Source organism: Euleptes europaea, chromosome 1 (genome assembly GCF_029931775.1).
Source record: "Euleptes europaea isolate rEulEur1 chromosome 1, rEulEur1.hap1, whole genome shotgun sequence".
Lineage (NCBI taxonomy): Eukaryota > Metazoa > Chordata > Lepidosauria > Squamata > Sphaerodactylidae > Euleptes > Euleptes europaea.
In genome coordinates, this window is record NC_079312.1 from 41,151,261 (window position 1) to 41,163,591 (window position 12,331).

The 12,331-nt window shown below is 45.6% G+C and overlaps 1 protein-coding gene across 4 annotated transcripts in view; it reads left to right on the forward strand.

The window, feature by feature from the left end:
• MITF (melanocyte inducing transcription factor) overlaps window positions 1-4,367 on the forward strand; it is a 54,121-nt gene extending 49,754 nt beyond the window's left edge. For all 4 annotated transcript variants that reach the window (XM_056849421.1, XM_056849429.1, XM_056849402.1 and 1 more), the window contains exon 9: window positions 3,487-4,367. In XM_056849421.1, the coding sequence (XP_056705399.1) occupies window positions 3,487-3,891 (405 nt within the window). In that variant the 3' untranslated portion in view covers window positions 3,892-4,367. The remainder of the gene's footprint in view (window positions 1-3,486) is intronic.
• The last annotated feature ends 7,964 nt before the right edge of the window (window positions 4,368-12,331 follow it).

The following is a 12,331-nucleotide window of genomic DNA, read 5'->3' on the forward strand; positions in this document are numbered from 1 at the left end:
GAATGGGGCCGCGCCAGCGCCAGAACAACCTCTGCATCAGCACCAGAATGGGGGCCACGCTGTCGTTAAAGGGAGTGTCCCCAGGGGCATAACCTGCACTAGATGCATTCCTAAGGGCTTTTGGCACAGAAACACCCACATTTGACGACAGAAAGGGATGCCAGGTATTTACCTGGCGCAGCAAAGAGAGTCCCATGCAATCTTCCTCCCGAGCTGTCTGGCCGCCTCACTGTGGCCTCGCCCACTGCTCCCTAGTGGCTGTGGAACCCCTTGCAAGGAGGGGTTCAACCCCTCACGCATGAGTCCACTCGGGGGACTTAGAATGAGCGTGGCTGCACTCACGTTGGTGGCGACAGACGAGGCCAAGCCCCCTCCACACCTGGCCTGTCACTTTGCACTAACACCCAACCGGGAGAGCAAGGTCCACACGATGTGTGGCCGAGCTCCCCCGGTCTGACTCTCTTGCAGGTTCTACAGAGGCACCATTCTTGAACTCCGGGTCCCGGACTCACTGTCACGGGTAAGGAGCTGGCCTCAACTGATTCTCACACAGCAGTCATGCCCTCCCTAACTGGCCCGGCCATGTGCAGCGCAGGAACCATGCCCACGCCCAAGCAGCAGCCACCCTCCCCAAGCCAGGGCCATGTCCATCCTTGCCATGGGAGCACACACTATCACCGACTGCCCATCAATCCACCCCTCAGACTGTGGCCTGTCTCCACAGCCCTGGAGAGGCAGCAAGCTGGCCAGACAGCCAGGAACCTGACACCTCCACCCCGAGCAGCACCCTGATGCCAGCACCAGCACAGGGGGGGGGGGATGCTCCCGCAGCAGCCTACTGCGGCCAGGCCAAGATGTCTTGGCCACCTCTGGAACCCCTGCCGGCCACATTGTTGCCCGTTTGGCCCGCCCAGGTGGCCTGATCTCTGAATTCCCGCACTCCCCCGGATAATAAAGCCCTCTTGCCTCATCCACTGCTGTCCTTGTCTCTCTGGATAGGGGGGTGGAGAATAGGAAGTTGGAAGTTGTGGGCACGGGGTCCTAGACTGGTCCAGCTCATCCCCCAACCTTCTCCTCCATGTGGGTGGCCATGAGAGGGAGTTGCTGGAAGCCCACCGTGTGTGGCAGGGGACACCCGCATGGGCCAACCGTTGGATGGTGACCCTGGCCACTAATGTGACTGCCATCAGGGGCAACCTGGAGATGATGCTTGGACTGACCCAGAACCTCGTGGAGGGGCAGGAGTGGTTGGAGGGGTCCCTGGATGGCCTGATGTGCATGATGGGCCTTCCCCCTGCAGCTGGGCCACCCTCCCCACTGCCTCCAAGGGGTCCCCTCTCCAGCAAGCAAAACATTAACCCCCACTCCCCTCTGCTCTCCAGCGCCCACCCATGCCCCACACCCCCGCTGTGGCTGGCACGCTTGGAGGTGGTGGCTGGTGACTCCAGCCCAGATGTTTGGTTGGTGCGTGCAGGGCAGGGAGGCTATTGCCACAAGCACACCCTCCCCCCACCTATCCTCCTGTCCGGCACTGGGAGGTCCACCGGCTGAGCCCTGCTGGCCACCCCCGCTGCTTGCCTCTGACCATTCGGCCCCTCCCTCCCTGCGATCATCTCTGTTGCAGGGGCAGGGTACACACCCAGCTGGCCGTGCCCATTGCTGCCGGTCTTCCCCACTGCTGCCTGACTCCACCCCCCAGGAGTCCGCCTCATCACCCTCATGCTGTCTCCTTGGCCCGCCCCATTGCCTCAGCGCACCCACACCATTGAGTGCCTCCCATGTATTTTCTGCATTTTCATGGTTTTTCTTGGTGGGCTGTGATTCAGCAAACTGCTTAGGAGCCAGCCCAGCTCTGCCGTTTTTGCACCACCAACAGCCACGGCACAGCTCTCCCCTCCTCAGGAGTGGGCTGTATAAATCTGAGTATCATGAGCTGTACAAATTCATGTTCTGAACTAGGTAACTATGGATTTCACCAGCATCAGTGATCTAAAACATCGTCCATGTTACCCAAACTGGGCAGATTAGGAGGGGACACCTAACATTCCGATATGGGGTGATTATAAAGATCCCGGTGTGAAACGATGGTAAAACTGTCCCCTTGATGGATCATTCTGAGTGGATCAGATATTAGGCTGCTTTGGTCAATGATTGGATTGGAGGTGACACTTAAGGGCAGGGCCGAATCTGCAATTTTTTTTTGAAGGAGGGCAAAAGTACTAGATGACGCCTCCCCATATATTATATACATATTTTTCTGTATATATACTTATATAATATACACATATAATCAACAACTCTTTTAAATGATAGAGGGGAAGCAGAATGGATGATTTCCCTAACGAGAATGGATGACCATTAACCAACAGGGGTGACAGTGGTGGGAACTTCAGTGGGACGTGACCGTGTCCTCCTAGAATTCAAAATTTTACTTTACCCTTCTTTGGCTTAGATACTAAGAGTGCATTCCTAAGGAGAGTTACTCCAGTCTAAGCCCATTGAAATGAATGGGCTTAGACTGGAGTAACTCTCCTTAGGAAAGCACTGTAAAAGCTTAAAAAGACAGGGTAAAGTAACTAAAATGATAACACATTTATTTTGCTTAACACATAGTATGTAGAATATGAATACTCTTTTTTTTAACCTCTATCCAGTACTTTGTGACAAATCATGTCTGAATTCAGCTATGTAAACCCGAAAACTACACAGCACCAACTTATCAGTGTTATATTGTTATATGGAATAACAGTTTTAGGGAACAGAAAGGCCTCAAAACTATGTAATTTATAACCAGGGTTGCCAACCATGTGGATTAAGAAAATGCCCTGTCTCTATTAGTTGCTTAATGGGATGTTAAGTACCAGGTGATGTTGTTTATCTACATGCCATGAAAAACTTCAGCTGCCCTACACATTAAAGGACATCATTCTACAGATCTGTTGGCAACCCTGTTTAGAACCTATAGAAGCCTTTGGTCCAGTCTGAATCTTTTAACTATGCCTTATGCTGGTAGGACAGGACGAGTTAACAAAAAAACAACAATGATGAAATATCTGAGCAGTAACACACAGGATGGAGGGAGCAGCTTTGGTTCAGTCTGAATCTTTGAACAGTTTGTAATTATTTATTTATATTATATATATTCTTACCATGAAGTAAATAAGAGTAGGCTTGGCTTCCCATATGTATTGGCCTTTTATGAGAATCCTTTACATGTCCCAGAACATTCCTCAAAGCTTTGCTTAAACAGGAGCCTTCAACATCACCTGGAATTTCTCATTTGGAGAAGTCTGGTGGTGAGTCCACTAAAACACTTAGTTTTATGCTTGGTGGTTTCACCTTCCCTGTGTAGTGTAGTGGATTGAAAGTTACATTTATATATGTTACTGAAATGTGAGGGGTTGCCAGAAGGGGAAGGGTTATTAAATTTCCAGAGTGGCCACTCTTTTGCGTGCATTTCTCATTTCATGTGTGTCTTCATAACAGGAACTTGAGATGCAGGCTCGAGCGCATGGACTTTCCATTGTCCCGTCTACAGGCCTTTGCTCACCGGAGATGGTCAACAGGATTATCAAACAAGAGCGTGCCCTTGACAACTGCACCCAAGAGATTTTGCAGCATCATCCAGACCTGTCTTGCACAACCACTCTTGACCTTAATGATGGCACCATCAGTTTCAACGATAGCCTGGCCAATGCGACTGAGGCTGCCGCTGGCACTTACACCGTCCCTACAAAAGTAGGATCCAAACTGGAAGACATCCTGATGGACGATACCCTCTCTCCCGTCGGAGCTACTGACCCGCTTCTCTCATCGTTATCTCCTGGGGCTTCAAAAGGAAGTAGCCGAAGGAGCAGCGTGAGCATGGACGACACTGACCATGCTTGTTAGTGGAGATAATTAGTAAAGGCTTTGGCAAATTCCATTGCTTTATCAGTAGATTAAGTCATTTGATCTGTTCTCTTAAATAACTTTCTTTCAATATAAATTTCAGATAGCCCAGTGTATGTGACTTTTGTAATGTTTGAGAGAGACTTGTATATTATTCTATTTTAAAGTACCAATGCTTCCAAAATAGTGTACTGCATCTATGAACCAGACTCACCAAGAACTCCAAACGAGTCATGTCTACTTGAAAGCAATAGTGAGACACAAATCCACAAGTCCGTGATCCACTAAAGGTGACACTCCAGTACATCTGTAATGAAACCCATTGACTCAGAAATGAAATGTAGAAGAATGTAAAGAAACCAAAAAGAAAAAAGAAAGAGTTAGCTTTGTAAACTATTTTTGTGTTTATTTAATAGTGCCTCCGTTTAAATATTCAGAACCTGCTAACCCAATTAAATCTGTCCCAAAGCATTAAATAGAATGAATATATATATATATATATATATATATATATATATATATATATATATATATATATATATATATATATATATATATATATATATATTCATGTTATAAAAGTCTTCACTTGTATAGCTAATTAACTCATGATGACCTTAATTATGGTACAAGCTGAAAATGAAGACAAAACCCAGAAAAATATTAAATTATCATAAAATGTAAGTACATGTGAGGAAAGTGCTATCCAGTGAGGAAGCTTCCTTCTAAATCATTTTTTTAAAAAAATAATCACATAATTATGACAAGAAATCTTAGATTTATGTGTTCCCAATTCAAGACTCTTAACAAAAGTCAGCATTTTCCTTCCACTGAGCATAAACAATAGTTTTTTATTTTTTTGTAATTTCATTGTACAGTTATCTGATTTGCATGAATTTTTCAGCTATTTTGTTTTTCATTAAGAAAACATTTGTATTTTGTTTGTAAGAAGACACTGTACCTATCATAACTTTTTGACATTTTAAACCCCCACTTGTGGGTGGTTGTTTTTTGGGGGGGGGCGGGGAGAGCGCATTAATTTGTACACACTTCAGAGTAAGATTCTGTGTAGGTTCTTGTCTTTTCAAGAGTGGCATTGTGACGATTTTGTATATTACTGCCTCGCGTGGAGGAAATGTTTTGACACAGACAGATCTTTAAAGCAATAGTGCAAAGTTAGTCTAGTTAACAAATGAAGCTTTGTATAAAACTCAGCAGGGGAGAAAAAAAAGAATCCCTGAATTGTACGTATTTATTTTTAGCAGTATAGGACAAATAGTAATATGCGTGGAAAAACAGCTACTATCTCCTCCTTACTGCTCCTGTAAGATTGTTTTCAGCAACAAGGTTGAAAGAAAATTGACTGTATTTGCAGGTAACTGTTACTTGATCCCAGCGATGTTAAGGTTTTAACTTGCAACAGTGTTGTCGTAAGAGCATGCGGTGTACATTTTCTTCTCCAGCATAGTCCTATGCAATAACAGTAGTGCTACTTGTATTATTATTCTCATGCCTAAGTATTTTATACAGTGGCTTATGGTCTTGCCAGTTCAGGAAGTGATTGGCTTCCTTCGTAGCTGCCACCAATCGACTTGCAAACGACAGGGAAGCATATCTTGTTCGGAATGAAGTGCCTTAAATATTGCCACAGTCTTCATAAGTTAGCACTGACTGAAGTGTAAGACTGGGGGTGAGGGGGAGGAGAGGAGACGACTGCAGCGGTTGGGTATGGCATAGTGTCTGTGTCATAAAGCAAGAGCCTCTGAATGTCCTCTCTACCCCTGTGTTGTTCTTGAAGTGAAGTCTTTGACTCTCTGTGCCAAGTATGCCTATGTGCTCAAGAAACCTGGGTAATGGGCAGGTGTACGCCAGTGTGAAATGACAACCAGGATTGGATAAAACAGTTGATTCTCAAAGATGTGAAGTTTAATTGTATGAAATAGCCTTGACATCACAAAAAGTCTCATTACACGCCTTTTTCTCATTGCCCAACACTAACAGTGGGAGTGATCCCCCTTCCCCCCCACCCCCGAGGGTCTCTGAAGAAAACTGAAGAGGGAGTGCATGAAACCGCCTTAAACTGAATCAGACCTTTGGTCTGTCACAGTCACTTGATCTATCCAAGTCAGTATTCTCTACTCATGACAGAGAATGGTTCTCCAGGATCTCAGTCTGAGGTCTTTCACATCACAGACTACCTGATCCTATTAACTGAAGATGCCGGGCGGGTTTACATTTGAGACCCGATGCTCTACCACTGAGACACAGCCCTTCTCTAAGGGAGTGGTGGAAAGTGCTGTCAAGATAGCTGATTAACCCTGTAAAGCTTGCAAGGCAAGAGACAAACAGAAGTGGTTTGCCATTGCCTGCCTCTGCATAGCAACCATGGACTTCCTTGGTGGTTTCCCATCCAAGTACTAACCAGTTTTGACCGTGCCTCGCTTCCGAGATACGATGAGATCAGACTAGCCTGGGCCATCCAGGTCAGAGCTCCGCTAAAGTAGGTACCCTTAAATAACTGACTGCTGATTTCTCCATCCAATACCATAATGTTTGTTTTCAGAATTTCAAAATAGACATGTCCCAAAGTATGAGACAAAAAATGAGTCTCGTGAGGCAGTTTGGCCAGGAAAAAACTCCCGAGTGATGTTCAGTCCTGCAGCATTATGCCTGTTGGTTTGAACACAATAAAACCGATCCCTCACTTGAGAGTATACCTCTGCCACAGCACTGAGCCCTACCCATGCTTAGGTGACCCATTGACAGTTCAAACCTAAACAGAGTTACACCCTTCTAAGTCTGTTATAGTCACCAGTAGGATTGCCAGATGGGTGGTTTCGGCAGGCAATTGCCTGCCAAGCCACCCAGCTGCTCTGGAGCGGGGATCGCACAGCCGCGCACAACGCAATCATGTCACTTCCAGGTTTCGCCACGGACGTGCCGCATTGCCGCTGCCGCTTTAGCACTCAAACGCTAAAGCGGCCGCAGTGATGCAGCGCTTCCAGGGCGAAACCTGGGTTGTGTGCGGCTGTGTGATTCCCCCCCCTTAAAACCTCCCACTGAATGGTGTTCATCTGTTTAAGATTGCACTGGATTTAAGTTTCTTTTAGATCAGGGGCGTCAAACTCACTTGTTACGAGGGCTGGATATGTCATAAGTATCACTTTGTAGGGCCGGGCCATGCCTCGCCAACCCAGATCAAGAGTGAGGAGGGTGGCTGCCTCAGCAGACTCGTGGGCTGGATAAGAGCTCTCAAGCAGCCAGATCCGGCCCATGGGCCTTATGCTTGACACCCCTGATGGTTCCTATCAGCTGGTATTGAATGGCTTAAACTTCTTTGACACACCATGCCACCATCCATTGCATTTTTTTGGGTGGGGGGAGGAGGTTCCCTTTTTTTGGTTTGGGTTTCCTTGTTCCAGAGCCCACACATTTTACTTGTGGAGTTTCCATATTGCCCACCAGAATTCTGGTGGTGCCATATAAGAAGGGGAAACTGTAGGCTTTGGATGAATGTATTTATTTATTATTTGTAGTTGGAACCAAGGGGGCGTGGATCTGGTAGCCCTTATTGACAAGGGAGAGGCATCAGTAACATCCAGAGCCAAGAAAAATGTGCTTGCTCAACACATCTTCAGACTACAAAGAATGCCCAATACTCCAGAATGCTAAAAACGTGGGGAGAGTCGAGAGACAGCTGACCCACATACATGGCGTACCCAGCAGTTTTCACTTTTGCCAAAATCATGCAAGATATGTTAGTGCCATAAACTTCTTCCTTAATACTTTGAAACAGATAGATAGATAGATAGATAGATAGATAGATAGATAGATAGATAGATAGATAGATAGATAGATAGATAGATACAAAGCAATATTAACTCTGATGCCTATAAAGCCTTTAGGAAAGTATATGAGGGGGGGGGAATGAGCAAAGCACAATATAATGCACTTACCGTATTTTTGGGCGTGAAATGCACTGGCAAAAAATGGAAATGGATCGTATCAAAGGCCTCTGTATCTTGAAAAATAATAATGAATGAATTACTGCCTCCTGTTCTGGATGTTTGGTACCATGCTGTTGTTGATCTTTCACCTGCTGTTGGCCACAGCAATAATTTGTGTCTGGTCCATAGCACTGTAAATGATGGATCAATATTAATGTAAACCACTTAAATAATTTGGACTGTTCCTAATAGATGGATTAAAGCTTTTGTTTTGTTTTTCACATGACGGCTGCCTGACTTGTATGTGGTGGAAAGGAAAAGAAACTTTTTTGCTGCCCTGTCTTCAACGCCTGCGGTGTGTTAATCTCTCATCTTGTGAGTTTAAAAGACAAATCAGTTTGAACTAGGAGGAGTGTAAGTTGATACTGCGTAATCTTCAGTACAAAGACATTAAAACGAATGTCTTTGAAGACGAGTTGGTTTTTATATGCTGACTCTGCCACTTAAGGCAGAATCAAACCGGCTTACGATCACTTTCCCTTCCCCTCCCCACAACAGACAGCCTGTGAGGTAGGTGAGGCTGAGAGAACTGTGACTAGCTAGAGGTCACCCATCTGGCTTCCTGTGTCGGAATGGGGAAACAAATCCAGTTCACCAGATTAGCCTCCGCAGCTCACGTGGAGGAGTGGGGAATCAAACTCGGTTTTCCAGATCAGACTCCAGTGCTCCAAACCACCGCTCTTATCCATTACACCACGCTGGCTCTCTTTGGTTGGATGTGGAGGAAAATTTCTGCCGAGGGAAAATGATCAGTTTTCACCCATTTCCCTCCTCCTGCTGAAGAAGTCTAGCTTCAGCCCCATGCTGTTCTTGGGTGTCACTGGACCCTCAGAGTAAAATTTCAGTGAGCATTTTGCTGTACAGCAGTATGAGGGATGTGTGAAAGTCACATCCTGCTGATGGCAAGGTAACCCCATCCCCAAAAAGTGTTTGACTTTATTAATGCTGTTTGCTTAGTACTCTTTCAAGGAAATTCTAAGAAACTGCACCTAACATGCTTCAGAGTGTCTGATGCCCCAGAGCAGGTTGGAGAAAGAGAATCTGCCCTGTCACATGAAGCTGCCTTCTACTGAATCAGACCCTGGGTCCATCAAAGTCAGTATTGTCTGCTCAGACTGGCAGTGGCTCTCCAGGGTCTCAGGCCAAGGTCTTTCACATCACCTACTTGCCTAGTCCCTTTAACTGGAGATGCCAGGGATTGAACCTGGGACCTTCTGCATGTCAAGCAGATGCTCTGCCGCTTAGCCACAGCCCTTCCCTTGTCGATGCTGACCCATTGACTTGGCCTGACCACCAAGCCTCATCCTACTTGTCTGATGTACAGACAGTAAAGGAAGGGCAAAAGGAAGGGAGATCATGAAAACAAGGGTGTGCAGTGACCAGTACAACAAAACCCAATATCTGTTCCATTGAACCTAAAAAAAACCTCATAAGCTGCTACACTAAGTCCATACAAACTAGTGATTTAAGAACAATATTTGGCTTCTAACTAAATCCATCTCTTTCTAACCATCCTGCCTTTACAAACATCCAGCTCACCAACATTTACAGTGCAATCCTAAGCAATCTTCTCAGTCTGGTGAACTCAACGGGCTTAGAAGGGTATAATTCTGCTTAGGATGGCACTCTTGAGTCCCTAGAAGGTGCAGGGGGATGGAGTCTTTTTAACATGACCCTTAACACGCTGCAACAGCTCTTTTACTGCCCAGTAGTTAGATGCTGTTTTTCTGCTGCTACTCTAAAGTGCTGCATCCACCACAGTTGTTGCATTAGACAGGCACCCGGACCCCTCCCTCTTTTCTTCTTCTCTCGAGCTGCAAGTTTCCCTGCACCTTGAGAACAGGCAGCCTCAGCACGTTTAATACCCTTCAATTAAGAAACGCAGCGTCCTGAACTCTGTGTTAACTATTTGAGTCTCTTTATGCAGTTTTCCATTGTCACCGGGCTGCCAAAAGCACCGCACAGGTGTGCCAAGACAACTGGATCAATGAGATTGCAGTGATTGTCTAAAAATGATTCATTTGCCTTACATGCAGACTGTACAAAAAAGATATTAAGCCTTTTCTAGACACCCAAGTCTTCTGTGTTTAAGACATACATTTATTTGACATAGGTTCATTTATGCCACCTTGTGGACCTGGGCTAGAACTACAGTTGCTTAATTTAGATTGGGTAGGAGAACGTTTAAGATCATCGGAATAGATGCTGTTTCGCACAAAAAGAGGGGCAAGCGATTCCAGTTGGTCACTTTAATGACTTGACCATGATCCTGGGGAATTTGTGCTTCATGACCACCAGTCAAAAAGGTGTAGTTTGGGTAAAGGCAGCTATGAATTGCAATGACCCAGATCTCTAGCACAAGCAGCAGCTGTACAGCTGCCTAAAGTTGCTCAAGAACCTTTGACAGCAATAATAGAGGTGATCTGATCTGAATGTTGCCTAATGGGTAATCAAGGGAGCTTGAGCCGGGTAACTTTGTCTGGTGATCATGTTGAATTTCCCAGCATGCCTAGTTTTTACATCCTGCCTAGCAAGACATTAACAGTGTAATCCTCAGAACCCCCCTGAATAGACCTGAGTAGGATTCTCAGTAAACCTGCATGGGATTGCTGTGTAAATGGTGTTTCTTCATATGCAATCTCCTAGAGATCGTGGTGTTGAGGGCGGTGAGCTTTGAGTGTTCACACATGATGCTCACAATTGATCTCCCAGTTATGATTTCAGGAAATTCAACCATCATTAGGTTAAATTTCAAGTATTGGTTTGAACTAACTGGTGAGTTCTGTGGCTCCATGTTGGTAGTCAGAATATAGCATTTAAATACATGAACACATGAAGCTGCTTATACTGAATCAGACCCTTGGTCCATCAAAGTCAGTATTGTCTGCTCAGACCAGCAGCAGTTCTCCAGGGTCTCAAGCAGAGGTCTTTCACATCACCTACTTGCCTAGTCCCTTTAACTGGAGATGCCGGGGATTGAACCTGAGACCTTCTCCATGCCAAGCAGATGCTCTACCACTGAGTCATAGGCCCTCCCCTTTTGAAATCAAGGAAGTTGTCTAATTTATTTTAGTGGCAGAATGGTGCTTATTTTGGACACACTTTTGATTTTCTTTCCAAAAATGCAGTGCTGAAGCTATAAATAGCTCCAGGCAACTTACAATAGACCAGAATTCAAATTACAGCAACAGATGAAGAACGGCCCTAAAAAATGAACCAGAAAACAGTATTGCCTAATCAATATGTTTCAGTTCTGTTCCATTTGAAAAAAGAGGAGTTGTAAATGTTCTCTGGAATTACAAGGTGGAGGAAGCAATCCACACCTGTGGAAGTGTTGGGGTGATCACAGTGAAGGAACAAGCTGTACTTGAAGTCAGCCACATGGTTTGGACTAACAAAAGCACTGAAAGAGACTTATCGGCTGTACTAAATAGTGAAGATGATGTATATAGTGATATTAATGACAAGAATGGGAAGATAATGATGGATGCCCCTTCATCAATATATAAGGCTCAGGATACTTGGACTCATGTTGATTCAGCTCACGTCCTGTTCACCACTTGTGAATGGGGAACAGATCATAGAATTATAGAGTTGGAAGGGGTCACTAGGGTCATCTAGTCCCATGCACAATGCAGGAAATTCACAACTACCTCCCCACCGACACCCCCAGTGACCACAGCTCCATGTCCAGAAGATGGCAAAAAACTCTCCTGCATCCCTGGCCAATCTGGCCTGGAGGAAATTTTCCTCCTGACCCCAAAGTGGTGATTGGCATTTCCCTGGGCATATTAGAAAGGGCCATGAGAGCCAAGCACTGACACAACCCTTCCTGCCCTGTTTCTCATGGTCTGCCTAAGTTCACAGAATCAGAAGATGGTTATCATATCACCTCTCAGTCGTCTCCAGGCTAAACATACCCAGCTCCTTCAATCTTTCCTCATAAGACTTGCTTGGTCTCCAGACCCCTCACCATCTTCGTTGCCCTCCCCTGGACACATTCCAGCTTGTCTATATCCTTCTTAGAATCATAGAATCATAGAGTTGGAAGGTACCACCAGGGTCATCTAGTCCAACTCCCTGCACAATGCAGGAAATTATCAACTACCTCCCCCCACATCCCCAGTGACCCCAACCCTCCCCCCGCCATGCAGGATCCCACAATCAAAGCACTCCCGACAGATGGCAATCTATCCTCTGCTTAAAGACCTCCGAAGACAGGGACTCCACCACCCTCTGAGGCAGGACATTCCACCATCAAACAGCCCTCACCGTCAAATTGTGGTGCCCAAAACTGAACACAATACTCTAGGTGAGGTCTAACCAGAACAGAGTAAAGCAATACCATCACTTCATCTGGTCTGGACATTATACTTCTGTTGAAACAGCCCCAAAACGAATTTGCCTTTTTAGCTATCGCATCACACTGCTGA